This window comes from Acinonyx jubatus, chromosome D4 (assembly GCF_027475565.1).
Source record: "Acinonyx jubatus isolate Ajub_Pintada_27869175 chromosome D4, VMU_Ajub_asm_v1.0, whole genome shotgun sequence".
In the NCBI taxonomy this organism is placed as follows: Eukaryota; Metazoa; Chordata; class Mammalia; order Carnivora; family Felidae; genus Acinonyx; species Acinonyx jubatus.
The window spans coordinates 17,895,240-17,916,792 of NC_069391.1; the positions used below are offsets into that span (position 1 = coordinate 17,895,240).

Here is a 21,553-nt window from a genome sequence, read left to right on the forward strand (position 1 = left end):
AGCAGGAATTGCCCTCTGTCCTGAGTTTCTGCCATGTTGGAGAGTCGGAGTGGCCTGTTACACCAGAATGGCAAGAAACCTTTCTGGATAGGGAACTGGGGAGTACTTCTATCAGCCCCCCATGTTAGAGGCTGGGGAGATGGGAGGGCTGCCGTCAAATAGTTTGTTCCCAACCTTAAGACCTCACCTATACCCTCTTCTCAGACCAGATGGGAGTTATCACTCTGCTGAAAACCACAGTTCCCAACCCAAAGTCTCCATTCAGGACTCATCATGTTTTTATTCTGATGTTTCCCCAGTGAGAGGAGCTGATTGCCCTCCTCTGACAGTCTGGAGATATCATCCAAGCATGCCTTTAAAGAACAACAACAACAACAATGAAAAATCCTTTCTCTCCTCATTAAAAAAAAAAAAATGTTTGGCTGTGCTTTTTTTTTTTTTATGTTTAAATTACTTACCAGTGAAATTAATTACCACACTTCCCTCAAAAATCTCAGAGTAAAATAAATACCCTGGGAAAAGGCACTCATTTTAATTCCGTGGCTTTGCATACTCTGGCACAATATTAGCATTCCTCATACACAGAGACGTTTCTAAAATACTCTTTGTGGAGTACTTTACTCTTTATTCAGCATTTCATCATAATCTTTTTTTCATTTAACTTTTAAACTACCTGTATCAGTTTCCTAGGGCTGTCATAACAAAGTATCACAAACTGGGTGGCTTAAAACAAGAGAAATTTATTCTTTCACAGTTCTGGAAGCTAGAAATCTGACATCCAGGTGTTAGTGGGACCACGCTTTCTCTGAAGTCTCTGAGGGAGGATCCTTCGTTTCCCCTTCCAGCTTCTGGTGGCCACAGGCATCCCTTGGCTTGTGGTAGCGTAACTCCAATACCTGCCTCCATCTTGTTGTGGTCATTTTCTCTGTGTATGTCTCCATGTTCACTTGCCATTCTCCTCGTCTCATTGGGTGTGTCGCTGTCTTCTTGTAAGGACAGCAGTCAGATTAAGTGTGACCACCATCTTACCTAATTAAAACTTCAGTATGATCTTATCCTAACTAATCACGTCGGCAATGACCTGATTTCCAAATAAAATCTCATTCTGACGTATAGGCTATCAACCTATCTTTCTGGGGGATGCAGTTCAACTGATAGCATCACCCAATGAGATAAGCACTATTTTCTCCATTTGCTAAGACTTCTAGTTTAACATCTTTTTTATTTTCCTAATGATGAGAATAACAGTAGCTAACCCATAGGATTTTGGGAGACAAAATGAGAAATATTAGATGTTAAACATTTACATTTTAGGATATTGCCTGTCTGGTAGTAATGTGTAATTTATTGCGCTTTTTATAAACAAGGTGTTTTTTGTTTGTTTGTTTGTGTTTGTTTAAGTGCATCCTTGTGTAGTAGAAAGAGAAAGGGGCTTTGGAGTCAGACCTGTTTGGAACCCCAGTCCCCCCTACCTGGAAAGTTATTTTGAGGAAAAGGTGATTTGAGGTGAAGCTTGGTAACTTACTGCAACTGACAAGCTGTGGAATCTTGGAGAATTTACTTTGAACAAAACAAATGACATTGAAGATAAAAGGAGAGAGAGAGAGAGAGAGAGAGAGGGAGAGAGGGCAACAAACCAAGAAACAGACTCTTAACTACAGAGAACGAACTGATGGTTTGGGAGGTTTGGGAGGTGGGTGGGGGGATCGGTGAAACGGTGATGGGGATTAAAGAGTACATTTATCATGGTGAAAAAATAAAAATAAAAAATCCTTGGAATTAAGTATAAATATACATAAATAAAAATTGCTATACGAAAAAAAAAAACAACCTAGCTCATTGTCACACTCAAATAAAAAAAAGAAAAGGTGTTTAGCCTCTCTGTACTTTACTTTCCACATCTGCAAAATGGGACTATTAGTTATCGACCTATAGGAATGTTTGAATGTTGGATGACTTAACAGAGCCCAGGTTTTTAAAGCACAGCCTGGTAAAGAGTAAGTGCTCTGTGAATGTTGGCTACTATAGCCATTATTATCATTAATGTGATCTATAGTATTTTTGACAAAATATTTTCCCCTTCATCTCTTCTTACCAATGAATTCTGAGGAGGAAGAGGAGTTTGTGTTTATAGAATACAAAGGAGAAAATGGGAGGAGTTAAAACTCTACTTTATCCTAACCAAACTTGTTTGATTCTAGAGGTTTAAAATTGCTAGAATTTCCATGAAATGATAGAATAAAGTTATATCTGTCTATCTCTATCACTTATGTATCACAGAATAATAAATTACCCTGAAGTGTTGTGGCTTAAAACAACACACTTCTTACTCCACAGTCTGTGAGTCAGGAATCTGAGCACAGCTTAGCTAGATCCCTGCCTTACAGTCTCTCATAAGACTACAGTCTAGTTATCAGCTAGGGCTGGGGTTTGACTGAGGAAGGATCATTTTCAAGATCATTTATGTAGTTGATGGCAGGATTCAATTCCTTAAGGGTTGTTGGACTGAGGGCCTCCGTTCTTTGCTGCCATTTGGCTGGAGATTTCTGATAGTACTTGACATGTGAGCTGCTCCATGAGAGTCTGTTTCATCAAATCAAGAGAGGGTCTGACAAAGACAAGAGTCACAGTCTTTCGTAACCTAATCATAGAAGCGACATCCCCAACTGCCATATTCTGTTGGTTAAAAGCAATTTACTCAAGCGGAAGAGATTATAATAGGCAGTACATATCAAGGACATGAGATCATTGCAGGCCATTTTAGAGGTTCCATCCTTTCCTACCTCCCTCAATCTCTTATTCTATTTATGTATTTACCATCTGTCTGTCTGCCTGTCATTAGTCTACTTTCTGCTGAAACTCTGACTCTCATCTACATATGCCATACTCAATACCTGTGTACTCAGTCTGACCTTCCCCCAGTACATGGTAAGTGCTCAATAGACGTTTGAATTCAATTTAAATTTATAGCATAAAAGAGCATATGCAAAGAGTCAACTTTATTCATCACCTTAATATAACCATTATATTGGTTATGTTCATATAAATTTACAAGGTTCATTTACAAGGTTCTCTTTTAATGTATACTTATGACTTTATTGGGTATCCAACAAGTGTTTTTCTAATAAATGTAAGTTTTCATATTTACTTAAAATGGGAAAATGTTTGAAAAATGTGTGTGTGTGTGTGTGTGTGTGTGTGTGTGTGTGTGTGTGTATTTGGCCCTCATGGTTGTCAGACTGGCCAGGTAAGACTTCATCAAGTTGAGAAGCCTATCGTTAAACATTTAACCATCACAAATAAGGCTGCATAAATGTCCTTGTGAGGGAGGATTTTTTTTTAATTTTCTTGAACTGATATGGAAATAGTTGGTTCAGAATTTTGAAGCTTTATTTTAATATCATACACATGTATGTGCATTGGCCAGACCCACTTTCTAATAGTTTGAACTAGTGCCTATAGCCAAAGGTCAGCAGTAGTCACTGACTGAGTAGATCCTTGATAAATGTTGGTAGCATTTGGAGGCTTGCTCAGAGAACATTGCCTGTTTGGTGTCATCCACCTCAACTCAACTCAATGCTAAGTGAGGGTTGCTGGAAAATTTCCCATGGGTCTTATTCCTGCTAAGTCCCACCTCTCAACCTCATTCCATATTTCCTGTTATCGTTGCTCCAGGATTTCATCCACCTTTCTCTTTATGGTGGCTACCATTGACCCACTCCATCAATTGGTAGTCTGTGAGACTGGCCGGCAGCAGACAGAGACAATCTCCTTTCCCTTACCCCCACCCATCTCTATATACTTTTCTCATGTCATTGCTAACCATTATTCTAATTTATTTTTACAAAAGTAGGAATATTTGGTTGCTATTTTTTTTTCACTTTTAAACATAATACAAATGAAAATGCATTTAGAAGAAAGCATCAAAACAATACATGCTGTTCTACTCCCCAACAATAATTGCCTTTACCGGTTTTGTGTAATCCTCTAGCAGCCCTTTTTTCTCTGTGTTTTATGGAGAAAAAGTACACACACAAAGAGGGAAAATGGTATAGTGGGTCCCTGTGTACCCATCACCCTGCAATTATTGTTGTCAATAGTTTGCTGATTTTGCTTCAGCTATCTCTCACTCCCAATTTGTTTTTTGTTGCTAGAATCTTTTAAAGCAAATCCCAGATATCCTATCATTCCTCCTTTAAATATCTCAGTATGTATCTCTAACAGACCATTATTTTTTAACATAATATCTCAGCATCATTATCACATCTAGCAGTTCATATTCAAAATTCTTTAAGTGCTTCAAAAAACTTGTTTTATAAGTTTTATTTTTTTATGAGTGTGTTTAGATAAGGATCAAAATGTCTACATGTTGTACTTGATCTCCTTTAGTCTATAACAGTCACACCTAAAATTTTGCCCATGCCATTATTTGTCGAAGACAGTGACTCATGTGTTCTTTTTTTTTTTTTTAATTTTTTTTTCAACATTTATTTATTTTTGGGACAGAGAGAGACAGAGCATGAACGGGGGAGGGGCAGAGAGAGAGGGAGACACAGAATCGGAAACAGGCTCCAGGCTCTGAGCCATCAGCCCAGAGCCCGACGCGGGGCTCGAACTCACGGACCGCGAGATCGTGACCTGGCTAAAGTCGGACACTCAACCGACTGCGCCACCCAGGCGCCCCTCATGTGTTCTTTAGAATTGTCTACTTGGCAGATTTAGCTGATGGCTCCCTCTTTGTGTTAATTTGTTCTTTTCTCCTAGAGATTCATCACTTTTTTTTTTTTTTTTGGTCCCATTGGACCCACTGGGTAGAATGAATGAAGACTGCTGACCCACTTCTATCAGAATCATGTTTGTAAATTCATAAAATTAAATTCATAGAAACTATGTAAGAAAGACATGATATCAGATATAGTTATCAAAATATAAAAAAAATCAGTAGTGTAATATTATGTGTGCTTCTTTATTAATAACAAGATGTAGTGGAGAGTCTAATAACTTATAATTTCTAATTAGTACTGAATGTAAGTATTTGGAAATACCTGTATTTGTAAAAACTGTAATGTGATAGAAATATATGTGAATTTGATTGTCAAAGTCATAGGAAGTGGTACACTACTATAGTTTGTTGCCTTCATTCATAATTTAAGAAAATGCTAAATTGCCTTTATAGGATACTTAAAATAAAGATGTCTTTTTTCCCCTAAACAAGTTCACAGACTCTTAAATTTTATCCATGGACCTAAGGAATGCCAGCATACAGGCCATGCTGTGTGCTTCCTCTGGCATCATATCAAAGGTACTTAATTGTCTGGTTTACTACCTTTAGTGATATTATGATTGATCAGCAGGTTAGGCAGTATAATTCCTATACACTGATTAGACATTTTCCCATCATTCTTTCTGCTAATGATTTTAGGATTAATTGACGAGAGCTGTCCAGATCTCTTGTCTTATGAGAGCTTACAAAATGGCAATTTTGTAATTCTGTCATTCTTCCAACCTTTTGTTACTGGCAGTATTGCCATAAAGAAAAGGGTAGTTACCCTGAAATCCAGTTCATGCAATAAAACTTGATTATTACTGGATTCCTTTATCAATTTTCAGATAATGACCTAGTGTCTTAGCCATCCCCAATGGTGATCAATAGGCTTTGTTTGCTTTTTGGTTTTGGCTTTGGCTTTGGTTTTGGTTTGAAGTACACTATGAATTACAGGAAACTTATTTATTTGATCCATTTCAATCAATTTCAGTCATTATTCTCTTTGATGTTCAGTTTATTCAATCAATGTTAGTCCAGTGTGAGCCCCTCTAGATGGGTTTCTATGTCCTTTTGAAATGACCACATCAGCCTTTGGCAGATCCTGCTTTTTGGCACGGCAAGATGTCCCAGGCACAGCTTGTATCATACCTCTTCCAGAGCTGGAGTAAGGAATTTTTCCAAGAATCTTTTGTTTCTTTTAGTGGGCAATGGTATTTCAAAACAAGAGTCTAGGCAGTAGGGATATTCATTGCTATCAGCTGTCATCATTTCTAGGTCTTTTCAGTGGAGACAACTATGAAATGCTTATTTTGTAAAAGATAAAAATAAGTCATAAGTTTATATGATTTCCAGTGAAAATTTCAGTGTACAGAATTTTTCTCACCTTCTTTGACTCTATACCTGAAGTAGTTGCCTGTTCTGCTTATAATGTTCATTCCTAATGATGGTAATGTAATGGCTTATTTATTTGCTATAGCCCACATTATATCCGTAATAGTTTCAAAATAACAATACCAATACTATAGCTAGCAATAAATCTTAGTTTAAGCTCTATTTGCAGATTTTTTTTTCCTTTGGAATATTTCTCATTAAGCATGAAATAAAAATTTCTGCATTTTAAAAGCCACTTAAAATAATTATTGTTTCTGTGTGGTGTGTGTGTGTGTGTGTGTGTATATATATATATATATATATATATATATATATATAAAACTAGGTTTTTTCAGTTTGCATATAATTTGCAGAGATTGTTTTTATCTTTTTTGACTTAAAAATTATATAATAATTTTACATGATTCCAAAGCTAAAACTTACTAAAAAAAAAAGATATATTCAAAAACTTTGGCTTCTATCCTTGTCCCCTTGGCCCTATTTCCTTGCTCCCCTTGGTTTACCTTTTTTTTTTTTTTTTTTTTTTTAGTTTGAGTTGATTGTTTAAGTGTTACTTATTGAAAAATCTATCTAATCTGTATATAGGTCATATATATGTATTATATAAATCGCATATTTATATAATATATATATTTATGTTCCTTTCTTGTACAAAAGAAAGCACTATAAACACTGTTCTGCGCTTTGCTTTTTCCATTTAATAAAATATATTCGTGATTACTCATATCACATGTGAAGATTGTCCTAATTCCCTTTTTAAGTAAATAGACTCCACCGTCTGGATACACCATAATTTTTCAACCAATTACCTACTGATTGTCCATAGATTCTTATGTTAAGGTTTTTATTGTTAATCACTATGATGTAATGGGCAGAAGTAACAGAAATTACACATTCAATTTTCAGAATTTATAACTGCCTAGCCTTGAATCTCCAGTGGTCTAGCAGATTGGACACAGCTTACAATAGTGAAAGATGCTTAGAGTAAGTAAAACCAGTCAAAGTGGCTGCAAATCCAGTTCACTCCAACCATTGATTTCATCTCTGTGAGCCTCCATTTCTTCATCTTTTAAAAAGTGATGACAAAACCTACTTCTCACTGTTAGGATTTTTACAGACCACAGGAGACAATGTACACATAGTAAATGACAGAGCATCTGAGCTGTGATATGTCCCTGTAAAATCATACCTACTATTTAATTTTTTAAAAATTGTTTTTAATGTTTATCTTTATTTTTGAGACATTAAGAGACAGAGCATGAGTGGGGGAGTGGCAGAGAGAGAGAGTGAGATACAGGGGAGAGGCAGAGAGAGAGAGAGAGAGACACAGAATCGGAAACAGACTCCAGGCTCTGAGCTCTCAGCACAGAGCCCGACGCAAGGCTGGAACTCACAGACTGCGAGATCATGACCTGAGCCCAAGTCAGATGCTCAACTGACTGAGGCACCCAGGTGCCCCTAATTTTTTTTTTTTAATTTGAGAGAAAGCATGAGCGGAGGAGAAGGGCAGAAGGGGAGAGAGAGAGAGAGAGAGAGAGAGAAAGAATCTTAAGCAGGTTCCATGCTCAGTGCGGAACCCAACATGGGGCTTGACCCATGACCCTGGGATCATGACCTGAGCCGAAATCAAGAGTTGGACACTCAACAGAATGAGCCACCCAGGAGCCCCATAGCTATTAATGTTAATTTTACTGCTTCCCTCAGCAATATGAGAAGGAGTCTTTAATGGTCTCAGCCCTTTATTTTTATTTTATTTTTTGATGGGTGGGCTCATTAGACCCTCTCCTTATCCCTAGCAGCACAACTACAGGGAAGAGGGATGCTAATGGGAGAAGTAACTCACCTTGAATCTGTTCTCCAAAACTATTGCCTGTCAGCATGTTTAAAGATGACCTTTTAACCTGAGTATTAAGATTTCAGGGGAAAGAGTTAGAAGTGTAGTCACAAGCCTGTAACCTCCTGGGAGAGTGGCCAGAGAGTAGAAGTTTGTTTTCTGATAGCCCTTCACACCAGAGCTTCCAAATGACCCCACTTCAGGGTCACGCCCTCCTTGATGTTCAGATCTGGCAACCTCCTGCTGGCTGCAGGGTGACCAGGTATGTCTTGTCAGCCTGCTCTCCTGCTTCAAGGTCATTTCCAAGCAGCATGATCTGGGAGTCTCTGTGTGAAGCAGGTTACTAGCATTCCAGAGACCTCCATTCCCTAAACCTTATCCAGGAATGATTCCTTCTGAGCATTTCATCCTTGACCCCTAGCCTAAGAAGCTACTGGGAGGAGAAAGGATTGGGGATTAACTAATCTTGGAATGCTTTCTTGAAGGGGGTAAGTTTTGAGCAGAGTTTTTAAGAAACAGGGAGAATGGGATCTCAGGTAGGAGAGGACAGGCCTCCTCTTAATGATGCTTCTGTGCTCCATTGGCGAGAAAATGGGCTTTAGAGTTGCCCTGAATGCCTAATAGCCTTTGGCTGCAGTCTGTCACCTCTCAGAACTTCTGTTTTCTCACTTGTAAAATATGGTTGTGACAATTCTAATACTCCCTAGTCCAAAAGCACTGTCACGAGGAGCCAGTGAGATTCATAATGTCTTGTGCTTGGCAAAACATAATGGAAGCTCAGGAAATGTGAATTTCCTTTCTACCCTTTCCCTTTCCTGAAGGACTTATCCCACCATCTCTTAAAAATAAAACTAGTTTGTTATAATAATAGTAGTAACAATAAGAACTGAAATTTCTTGGGTGGCATGGGCATACATTATCTCAGATTCTAACAACTTTGCGCCGTCGGTGAGACTAGCCTTACTTTAAACATAATAGAGCAGAGGCTCTGACAGCATGTTCATGGTTCCATGCAAGGCCTTGGCCAGCCCATGACTTAGCTTTTACAGAAATCAAGAAATAGTGCTCTTCTACTTGGATACAATCCGGTGGGCACAGGCACAGCTAGCGGGGCTGAGTCTGGATTCAGATCCTACTCACCCCCTTGCCTTGTTACTGTCACATGTGTGCACAACTTGCACAGCTGTGCCCAGAGGCCCTGGCCTCATGATAAAATTCCAACTTACATTTGTCTTAGATTCGGATCACATCCTTTCCTGTACTCCCTGAGAGTTTATCTCTGCCTGGTTCCTATAGGATTCTGCTCCATTGATGATCTTTCCCACGTGTCTTCTTTCCCTCTTGTCTGGCTTTTTCTCCTTAGTGGATACACTCAGTACAATTTCTATATTTGGGTACTGCTGGGATTGAAACAAATCGTTGCTCATAATTTCACCCCTCAGCTCCCTTGCCCCCCCGTTGCCTGGCTGCAAACCTGGCAAATAGGCCTTCTAAGCAAATGCTTGCCTTATGGTCATTACACTAGGCTTCCTTGTATTTTAGCCAAGGCTTTACTGTTTTACCTGCTGCCCTCAGCTCCTAGCAAGTTGCTTTGCACACAGCAGTCATTCTTTGGCATGGAAGAACACATTTTTCCCAAGAGCAATCATCTTAAGCAGGCACTAGAGGGCAGCAGGAGATCACAGATGACCTTTTTCTCCAGCCTCCCTTTACTGGCCAGGGCCCCTCTTGTCCCACTACAGGCAGGAGTAAATGATAAGCTTCAATACTGACTGTTCCCTTCCAGGAGGGGTAGAGGAAGCCTGAGCACACCTTGGACTGTGGAAAGGCCCACTTTGGGGTCCACTGAACTGTACTGGGATTCTTCACTCTGCCCATTAATTTCTTTAGGACAGCAGAGCCACACAGGAATTTTAGTACTTGAAAAAAAGAAAAAATTGAAGGATTCTAATTTGCAAACAAACATTAAACGACATTAGCCACTACTGGGATATTGGGTACTGGGCAGTGTATAGGGCTGGCCCTCCTTGCCTTGCAGAGAGTATTTTCCTCAGATTTAACTGCTTCCTCAGAGATGTTACTGCTTTCACTTGAAACAGGTATCTTCTTGTGAGGTTATACTGTGTCACTCTGAGCCTCAGTCTCCTTATCTATAAAAGGGGGCAACTGTTCCTAATTTGTAGTATGATAGGAAGAGCCATATGATATCATCGGTGTAAATCTGCTGGGGCTGCATCTCTTATTTGATGCTCAGAGCAGTTCAGTCAGGATTAGTGTTCCCATTTTACAAGCGAGGAACACCAAGGTTGGAGAGGTAGTGACTTGCCCAGAAGGATCCTAAATCGGGGAATCTAACTCAGTATCTTAGGACTTAAGTGTTCAATTCTACCTTTGTCTGCCGTGTTCCACTAGGTAGAAAGTGGGTGGTTTGGGGAGAAATTCCTGACAGTGTGGTTAAAGTGCTGCAGGTTACAAGGGAAGCTTTACAGATCCAGACTTGAACAAGAACTAATAATGCTGAGGTGAAGGCCAAGGGCTGGGACAAAAATAACTCTGACGATGCTCCGGACACCCTAGAATTTGTAAATTCCTTATCAGGTTCTGTTTCGCATTGATCCTCCGAATATTCCAAGATTTAGGTACTAACAGTATCAACATTTTACAGGCGAGAACATGGAGCCTCAGAGAGGTTAAGTGACTTGTCCAGGGTCCCCCACCTGGAAATGGAAGAGGTGGAATTCACACCCAAGCAAGTCTGTGTGCTATAGCTGCCCTCTGCAAATGGGCTGATTGTTGTATATTTTGGGAAGAAGCTGTGAATTAGGTTAGATCAGGAGACCAGTTTTCCTAGGATTTGGCAGTTTTGTAGACCTGCCTTCCCTTCCATTCCTTAAATATGCACATGTGTGCACACACTCACATACACATACTCACACTCACTGAGACACTTATACCTTATCAGAAGCCACTTGGGAATGCCCCACGGTTCCTCCACCTAGTTCGTTGGTTAATCTTAGCATGACCCCCAAGGAGGGGACAGGCTTGAGGACCTTCGATAGGGTGTCCTAATAGCATAAAGTGCATACCTCTGGGTCTGGGTCTGATGCTTAGGATGAAGAATGCAGTTCCTGGGTGGGAAGCCATCTAGATTTAACAGAGCTGTCCCATAATGGAACTGGAAGCCTAAAAAGATAATGAGCTTTACATCATTAAAAGTTTCCAAAAAGAAGAGGATGATTTGGTGGTGAATGGAACATCAGATGGGATTTCTGACCAGGTGACCTTTAAACTACCTTTTACCCGTGAGATGCTTTAGTCCATGGAAAGAGGTGAGGGAGCCTGGCGGTGTTGTCTGGGCCTAACAGCAACAGAGAAGGCCCAAGTGTTTTCAGCAGAGACTCGTTGTGCAAGAGTGAGAGTTAGTGCTACAAGATTTGGGGAGGGGAAACATAGACAATGGCAGGAGTAGGAGAACCAGTACAAAAAGTTAGGCTAGGGGCGCTGGGTGGTTCAGTTGGTTAAGCAGCCTACTCTTGGTTTTAGCTCAGGTCATGATCTCACGGTTCATGGGTTTGAGCCTAGTGTTGGGATCTTCACTGACAGTGTGGAGCTTGCTTGGGATTTGATCTCTCTCTTCCCCTCCCTCCCTCCCTCTCTCTCTCTCTCAAGATAAATGAGTAAACTTTAGTTTTTAATGTTTTTTTTTTTAACTTTTATTTGAGAGAGAGAATGCGTGTGTGCATGCGCGAACTAGTGGGGGAGGGGCAGAGAGGGAGACACAGAATCTGAAGCAGGCTCCAGGCTCTAAGCTGTCAGCACAGAGCCTGACATGGAGCTTGAACCCACCAACCATGAGATCATGACCTGAGTCGAAGTCAGATGCTTAACCACTGAGCCACCGAGGCACCCCTGCTAAAAAAAAAAAAACAAAAACAAAACAAAACAAAAAAAAAGGCTAGGCTAGTTACTAACTTTAATTGGCTTTGGGCAAATTACTTTGTCTCTCTGAGCTATTATTTGTACCTGAATAAAGTAAGGTTAAGACCATCTGCCTTTGGAACTATGGTGGTAAGTTGAGATAGCGAGCTTAAAGTCTCACAAGTGTTCTAGGAATGGAAGCAATTAAAGGGAAAGAGAGTCAGATCACGTTCATTTATGCAGATACTTAACCTGTAAGCCACCTATACTACGTGAGACAGTGAACTCTGTGCTGGGATACAAGTAGTCACTAAGACAGGCTGTGGTCCTCGCTTTTATGGAGCTTGTAGTTTAGCTGGGGACACAGTTATTAATTGAACTAGCATATTAACTAAAATTAAAAATGTGATAATCACTCTAATGAAGATGATGTAAATGGTTCGGTTGATAATATAAATGGAGAAAATTCGCAATACAGTTTATGAATATAGGTACGTTCTAAAGTATACATGTGACTTGCTTCTCATGATCCTTTTAATGTATTCAGTGGGATAATCTTCCTCTGCTCCTAGATGAAGATTTTAGCAGGGCACATCTAATCTGTTCTCACTTTTATGGGCTAGACGGTGATACAGACATTTTGAGCTGCTAACACAGTTTCCAGTCAGGAATTAGGCTGTCCAGTCTGAGAATTTTAATCAGATCTCTAAATCTGACATATCACATCTCCTTGCCCTCCCCAGTGGTGGGGGCATTAAGAGGTGGGGCAAGATTGGCCTTCATTCTGTTTTTCTACCTCACATTTCTCTTTCCTCTCCTCCATGGTCAAAGCAGAGGGAGGAAGTGGTAAGGATTAGGAAGGTCATCCTTACCCTGGTACCCTTGTATATGGCTCTGTGTTCTCTGATCTTGACGGTTTTTAAAGCTAGCCCTTTCTCTTGGGGCTTCTTCGGGAGCTTTCCCCAAGACCTGGGATGATGCATTTTCTCTCAGGCTGCCTGCTACTGTTCTCCCTCCACCTGTGTTTCTCTAGTGGCCTATCTCATAGGGACTCTCACTGGGGTGAACCCCTCAATCTCTGTTAGAATTCCTGTTGGGTAGGACTTAGAACCAACCGTTCTAGGTCTCTCTTTCTCCTATGTGACTCACACCTGGTACAGGGGAAAGACTGGAACATTTTCACTTTGGCAGCCTCTGGGATTTGGGCCTCATCCCCGTGTAGCCCACGCACCCCCCCCCCCCCCCCGCCGGCCTGTGGTGTTGCCACAGGTCAGTAGAGTTTTTGCAGGTGGCGTTAAGACTCTAGTCCACTATCTCCCCAGTTGTAGGGAACACCTACCAAGTTCTCCAAGAGGCACTCTTGAGATCCTTCTTACAAAATGGGATGAAAAGGTACCATGCTCCACATATCTCTCACCTGGGGTGCTGGAGACTCTAAACGTCAGGTAATAGCCTGTCTAAAACAAATCTCTCCTAAATCCTTCCCGTCTATTCTCTGACCTTGTTTTATTTCCTTGTTCTGGCGGAGGATTCTGGAATTCTGAAACTAGGATCCATCTCCTTTGTAAATCCTGCATATTGGGGCTCGGCTTTGGGATTTCATTTCTATTCTATCTTGGTGTCTCCGTAGAAATTGCAATTGTAACATCCTGTGAGCAGCAGCAGCAGCAGCGGTAAGAATTATAACAACCACAGCAGCAGCAACAACAACGACTAATACAGACTGAGAGCTTAACCTTTGCCAGGCACCGTCGTTGATCCTCCCAAGAACTTATTCAGTCAGGTCGGTGCCGTGACTTACGAAGGGCACACTGACAATGCGTGACCTTGACTGTTCCGCTGGGGAGTTTGGATTGCACAACGCACAAGCACAGGCCTTGCCGATGGCCTTTCGGCTGGCTACTTTCCCTTTGTTCAGGATATTTGTGTGGGTCCTTGAGTCAGGCCTCAGAGCAATTGCTTTCCTCCAACAGGAGACAGTAACTCCGCCTAAGAAATGATCCCATTTCAACAATTCCTGGGAGGCCATTGCTGTAATAAAGGCCATTCTTTATGATATAAAAGTCTCACCCTCTTCCCCCCACCCTTAACGTTTCTAATTTGAGCCCCTCTGGTCCCTGTGGAGCCTTTAAATGCTTCAAGTGCAAGCCTATTGCCAAAGCAAGCCTGTCTGACTTGGGAGGCAGCGCCCTGCGCTGTGGCCGAATATTGAACAAACATTCGCACGGCTTTGGCTCTCCCCGGAGCCCTTCGTCTGCTGCCTTTGTTTTGTTTTCTGGATGAGGGCAAGCAGTGCCATCGCCTCCTGCCGGAAAGCCCTGGCTGTCCTCCCAACAAGGACTTGTCATTTCAACTGAGTCTGCTGCTTTTTTTTTTTTTTTTTTTGGTGGCAACAAAATTAGACCCAGCAGGAATTTGGGAGGAGAAAAAAGAGAGTTCAGTTGGCAGGTTCTCAAATGAATGGGTTGTAGTGTCATTGGAACTGAATTGGGCTTGAAACCAGACATGATCCTATTTTGGAAGCATTGTTCAGAGGGATGGGAAATGTGAACAGAGGATAAGTCTCTTCAAAAATGCTCTTGATCCTTGCCTGTTGGAGACAGGCTGTTTTAAGTGAACTCTCCCATCCCCTCAATGGCAAGGGCCTATGTGAAAACCCAGGGGAGGTCAGAGCAACTGGCAAATTGATCAGCTATTCATCCATAAACCTTCCAACTGAGAAAGCTAATTTTGCTTTGGGAAGAGGTTGCCACTTGATTACAAGTCATCAATTAACTGTTAGTCATGACATGCACAGATCTTTGTTCTTCGACTTATCAGTGCTTTGATAAGATAGTACAGTGATCAGGGTCTATAAATACATATTTAACAAATATTTATTGAAAATATTACTGAAAACCTGAAGTGTTTCACGTTCTGTGTGAAGTGGGTATGGGAATCAGCAAAACTAATACGGTCTTTGTCCTCATGGAGTTTATAGTCTGGATGCATTAAGAGGTGATGGATAGAACGGGATGCTACAAGAATCTTTAATAGGAAACCCTATGTAGATTGGTGGCATGGGGATGGAGTTCAGAGAAGGCCTTTCTGAAAAACTGGCACTTGAACTAAAGACGACTTTAGCCACAGAGTGAGGTTGGATCAGAAATAATTAGATTTCACAATTGCCATGTCTACAGAGGAATAATTAATGGAATGGTTAATGGTCTTCCCTGTTGTAACTTTCATCCAGATCATAACTTAGGCATGAAGCGATCTTTACAAAAAGGATCATTGTTAATAAATGTGCATGGAATATAGAGGTAAATCTCTTTCTCTGTTTAGGTCTCAAGTTCTTCATTTGTTGAGCAATGGGGTTGGACCAGGTGATACTCAAGGACCCTCCTTTTGCAAAACCAGCTTCTGTGTTCAACTAGGAATTCTATATTGCTACTGTAGTGCAACTGTTAGTCTAGACCGTGGGCTTTTAACCCCACCTGTAGGATTGATAGACTGAAAAAAAAAAAAAAATGAAAGAGATTTATTGGAAAAAACAGACCAGCAAAGATCTATAGCTTGTTTTGTTGTTAAATGGATAGTTATATCTTTAACCCAGTGGCTATGAATGTTTGATCAAGGGAATTTTTACTTCCAACACCTTATTTCCTTCCCAGTTAAATTATGTGCATGTGGCAAGGTGCTATGAGGGGTGGGCCATCTATGGTTTAAAATACAAGATAAAATTAGTAGTTTAAGTGATGAACTGGTTAACAGAAGAGACTGGAATCATGTACCGAAAGGAACCCAAACTCAGAGTGTGACCTTGGAGAGTCTTTCTTTGGGACACAGTTTCCCCTTGTTTAAAATGGGAGGGTTATACCAGATTACCATTTTCAAATGTATGTTTTTTCAATAGATTTTTGGAAGATGTTTTATGGAGAAAAGGTGCCTCACTATTTTTTTCTCATTGGAGATTCACAATGTAAGTGTATTGATGGCCTAATCGATTCCAATGTTACCATTATACTGCCACATTCTTGTGTGACCAAAGGTAGATTCTCTTTCTGAGACTCGGTTTCCCCCATCTATAACCTAGGACTGGAGCAGAGGTTCCCAAACTTAATCTGTAAAGGATCAGATAGTAAATATTTCAGAATTCGTGGGGCATAGTGTCCTGGTTGCACCTACTCAATTGTGCCACTGTAGCCATACACAATATATAAATGAATGAGGGTGCCTGTGTTCCAATAAAACTTTATTTACAAAAAAGAAAAAAAAAAGGCTGAGGTGTGGATTTGACCCATGGACCATAGTTTGCTGACCTCTGGATCAGAGTGTGGGCTAACTGTCTCGCTAGTGTCCTCATCCTCACAGCTCTGACTGCTCTCTGACCTTCTCCCCTCAATGGTTATTCTCTCCAAAGTTTGAAGTTACCCTTCTCCAAAACTATTCCTTCTGGCCTCCACTTCCAGAAGTCATCATCATCATCATCTTCTTTCGACTTGTCTGTACTTAAGACTGTCTCTGTCTGCCCAGCTGCTGAGATGCCTTCTTCACAGCTTTGTTTTGTTTATCTTAGTAACTACCCTTCTTTAATCCCTCTGAAGGATTGGTTAGCTGGAATTTGCCTTGTCTTCCTCCCTCAGAGTCTTTGATCTGATGCTCATAAGCATTTGCTGACAGCCAGACACAAAAGGTGGAGCCCAGATCCCAGGCCCGAGGGCCCAGAGAGTAATGAATGAAGGCCGCATTTATTTTGATTTCTCGTTCACAAGCCCATTTCCAGATCGCCGCTGCATGTCACTGCAGGCCAAGAGCAAGAGCAGGAGACAACCCTACTTTTTCTCTCAGGCCTTGGTGCCCAGGGCCCCTGTTTCCACTGAGGCAGGAGCCTGCCTTCACTTCACCAGGCTTAGAAGCAACTGCCGTCTGGACCAAGCCCTGTCCCTTATTACTTACAGGGCTATCCTGTTTTGCCACTCAGATTATGCATCTTGTAAGTTTGAGAACACCATTCACAAAGTCTCTGATGTAAATGGAACTCCCTGGGTTGTACCAATTACTTTGCTTTTTCAAGCTTTTTGGCATGGCTGTAGACCACGCTCTTCTTATGAAGCCTTATGTAGAAGGCCAGTCTATAGGAGAGATACAAGTGGCACTGCTCTAATGGAAGCCGAGAGGTGGGGTTTAGAGTGCCACCTGCCCAGTTTCCCTTTTGTCCTTTGCAAGCGTCTGTTGAGATGCTTCTTGGGATCCATAAGAATTCCTCTGAAGGATTTTGGAGCCTCCCGACTAGATCATGAATGTCATTCTAGCCATTCAGATTCCATAATTTTCCTCTTTGATGAAGTCTTAAGTATATCCCTAGTGCCGTGCGGGACACTGAAGCGGACAGGGTGCGGGAGGCAGGAGTGGGAGACATGGTCCCGTCTCCAAAAGCCGATAATATGGTTGGCGAGGTCAGCAGAAAATGAGATGAGAAAATGAGCTTAACAAGAAAAAGGCTTATCAACAGAAATGCTTCTTCGGAGAAGAAGGGCTAGAGCAAGGAGAAAAGATTTCCTGAAAAGGGGATATTGAAATGGAGCATGGATGGGTGGTAAATGTTTGGAGAGGCAGCAGAGAAAGTGGGCAGAAGCACAGAGGTGGGAAATGCTAACTGCACAGATCAAGAGAGACAGCCCAGAATGGAGCATATGTAATTAGATCTCAGCGTGCGCATGAAGAAGATAGGAAAAGAAATTTGAACAAGGGACCATAGGAGCACAGAAAGAAAGGGGAAATCATTTCTTTTTCAGGCAGGTCCACCTCCTTCTATCTCATTTACCAGTCATCACTGTTTCAGTTAACGTTATAACCCCGTTTTACAGAATTAATCTCCAAAGGCGCTTAGGTATTAAGAGACCTTCCCAAGACCCCTTGCTATTTTCAAACAGAATAGGGATTTAAATGGAAATTGATTGGACTCCAGCTTATGTTTCCGCCATTACATGAAACTTCATGGAAAATACAGGACTGGAGCAAGTTCTCAAAAGAAAGGTAAAATTTATGTAAATTGACAGTAGACAGGAATTTCCTGTTGGGAAAAATTTCTTTGGATATTTACATCTTACAGGGCCCTTGGAGAATCCTCTTGTCTAAGCAACCAACTTCCAATATGGAGAAAGTGAGGCCCAGAGAAAGTAAGGAGCTATTTAACGTGAATTACAAAACAAGATACCATTCTGACACCTTGAGTCCTCAAGCAGGTGTGCTTTCCAAGGCATCATGAGCAAACCATTCTACCATCTTTTTTTTTTCCTTTCCAGTGGATACCTCCTCCTTAGCACATTGGACCCTATGGGTTCAAGAGTCTGACCTTTTGAACAATATCGAATTTCTCTTTCCTCTCCAGAGACCACAGAGCTGGGCAGCAAGAAGGAACTCAAGTCCATGCCCTTCATCACTTACCTCTCAGGTCTGCTGACGGCGCAAATGCTGTCAGATGACCAGCTCATCTCAGGTGTGGAGATCCGCTGTGAGGAGAAAGGCCGCTGTCCCTCTACCTGCCACCTTTGCCGCCGGCCGGGCAAGGAGCAGCTGAGCCCCACGCCAGTGCTGCTGGAAATCAACCGTGTGGTACCACTGTATACCCTCATCCAAGACAATGGTACCAAGGAGGTGAGCTCCCCTGACACAGCCACTGCGTCACATTTAAATATCAATCTTCCTGCCTCCTGCCCTTGTAGGCCCTTTGTCCACTGGGATTGTCTTGTCATCATCACCATGGTGATGACTGGCATTTATTGATTCCTTACCATGGTTTAAGTACATATATAGCTGCTATTACCAACAAATCCTCAAATTTCAATGGCTTAAGACAATAGAAGTTATCGCTTGTTTGTGCAGAGTCCCAGATAAATGTTTCTGATGATGAGTGGCTTTACTCTGAGAAATGGTTCAGAGACCCACCTTGTTCTGTCTTGTGCTCCATCAACCTGATGCTTCCACAGTTGCTGTGGAAGAAGAAAGAACATGGAGGATCATACGTGAGAAGTTGAAATGGGCCAAGCCTGAAAGTAACAAATATCATTTCAGTTCCACTCCCTTGGCTAGAACTCAGCCATTGGACACACCTGTGTGCAAGCAAAAACAGGGAAATCTATTCTATCTGTTTGCCAAGGAGAAGAAGATACACGGGTTTGTTGAAAACCTGACAGTCTCTGCCTCAGTGCTATACTTGGATTATCTCATTTAATCTTCCCTCCAGATCTATGAAATACATATAAGTATTGGTGTGATTCATATGAAATTACCAACTGTGGATCATTTTTTAATTTATAAAAATGGTAATTCCATGTGGTTCATCCTAATGTCATGCCCACTTTACAAGTAAGGAAACCTCGAAGATGTTTAGTGATTTGCTCAAAGTTAGTCTGTTTCAGAGCCCATGTACTTAGTCGCGAAGTTCTATCTCCTCTTTTTCCTCTTTCTGCATCTCTCATTTTCCATTACAGTATGCCTGGGCTTGAAGAGACCATATAAATGGTTCACTGGTTTGCAAAAGTATATTAATGAACAGTTTCTCTAAATGCAATCTTTCAGGAACCCCAATTCCTAAAAACCAGGAATAGTGATGCCATGCCTTCACTTAGGAAGAGGAAAGTGGTTAAAGCATCTCTACTTGGTCCCCATGCTTCCCTCTGCAGCAACTCCCAGATAGCTGGCCCTGCACCTCCAAAGAAGATCCTCTGGTAGATCCCTGACCAGCACCAATAGGATGCTATGGATTGTGCGTTCCCACCATAGCATTCTATTGGACTGAGTGCTAGAGGGTGGTGCATGGTCAGGTAGGGCTTCATAGAGGATAGAGAGGGCATCAGAGTAAGGAGGTGGGGAAAGCATTAGGTAGATGACCAGATGCAGAAAAGAACATGATCCATACGAAGACTGGAAGACATCCCCCGTGACTAAGATCAAGAGATAAAAGGAAAGCACAATGAGGCTAGAGAGGTCAGAAGGAGCCTGATCATACAGGTTATAGAAAACTAGCTCATAGAATTTGGATCTGTCTGGAGGGCAGTGAGATGCTTAGGATATGCAGGAAGGATTAGATAGGTTAGATTTGTGCACCAGAAGGAGCCCTCTGGAAATGACACAGAAGACCCCTCAGTGGGAGAGCAGTTAAATAAGTGTATAATGGAATGTGCATACAGTGGAATGCTCTACAGCAGACAAAACAAATGGATTATACTGACACTTGATATGAGATGAATAAACATAATATTAAATGAAGAATAGAAGTCCCAAAGGTATAATTAAAATTTTTTTAACATTTATTCATTTTTGAGAGTGAGAGAGACAGAGCATGAGCGGGGAGGGGCAGAGAGAGAGGGAGACACAGAATCTGAAGCAGGGAGACACAGAATCTGAGCTGTCAGCACAGAGCCTGACGCGGGGCTCAAACTCACAAACTGTGAGATCATGACCTGAGCCGAAGATGGACGCTTAACCAACTGAGCCACCCAGGCACCCCCCCAAAAGTATATTTTATATAGCATGATACCCTTCCCCTGTTTTTAAAAAAATGTTTTAATGTTTATTTATTTTTGAGGGTGGGGTGGGGGAGCAGAGAAAGAGAACGACACAGAATCCTAAGCAGGCTCCAGGCTCTGAGCTGTCAGCACAGAGCCTGATGCAGGCCTCAAACCCATGAACTGTGAGATCATGACCTGAGCCAAAGTTGGATGCTCAACCGACTGAGCCACCCAGGCACCCCTCCCCTGTTTTAAGTTAAAACAGATACACACACGCCAAATACACTACATTTTTGGAATGAATACAGGTGTTATAAACTATTTTAAAAGGGAACCAAGGAAATGGTGAACGTAGGACTCAGGATGATGGTAGTCTTGAGTCAGGGAGGCGGGGCAATGGCTTGAGGGAGCCCTCATTACATGGAGGAATCAAGTTCCTAGCTGGCATTTTGGGTGGTGGATTTGTGGGAGTTTATTAAAGCATTAAAACTAGCTAATTAACGAACACTAACTGGATGAATACATAAAGCCTAACCATGCATGGAGCAATAATGAGCTTGAATCATGAAGTAAGCATCGTGGATAATCTAATTCTGTGCATGAAAGGTCTCCACAATAACTATAACAAAAAAGCCAAATATGTATATATCTCCACCCCTCCAGCTTCAGGGTGAGAGATGAGTGTGAAAATGCAAGGGTGCAAAGGGGGAGACCTCTCAGGAGGCTGCGGTAGCTTCCACCGAATACCAAAGATGGTCCAACCAGTGTTATGTCAGTGTGGATGAGTGAAGCATCATGGTTAGCTGCTCTCCAGGACTTGGTGGGTGAGGCTGTGAGAATCCCCAGTTACTGCTCTGTAAACTTGGCCCAGTGACTGCCTTTCTGGGCCAGACTCCCCTCATCTGTGATGTGGCACCATCTTAGCGAAGTCCCAGGACTTTTGTGATGTGTTCTTGGCACATGCAATAGCCAGAGGCTTGGTGGTTCCTTTCCTCTTTGCTTAGGAATCAGATTCCCCCATGTCTGGATTCTATGCCAGCTTCCCTTGGCATCAGCGAAATATGCAGTTCTTCGGAAATCCAGCGAGATGTTTTCGAGGCCAACTGGTGGGATGTTATCAGAGAAGCCCAAGAGTGTGAAAGCAGTCAC

General features: G+C 41.7%; 1 protein-coding gene across 4 annotated transcripts in view; it reads left to right on the forward strand.

Moving 5' to 3' along the window:
• Positions 1-21,553, forward strand: part of ASTN2 (astrotactin 2) — an 873,140-nt gene that overhangs the window by 670,342 nt on the left and 181,245 nt on the right. For all 4 annotated transcript variants that reach the window (XM_027034940.2, XM_027034941.2, XM_027034944.2 and 1 more), the window contains one exon: positions 18,283-18,548. In XM_027034940.2, coding sequence (XP_026890741.1) covers positions 18,283-18,548 — 266 coding nt within the window. The remainder of the gene's footprint in view (positions 1-18,282; positions 18,549-21,553) is intronic.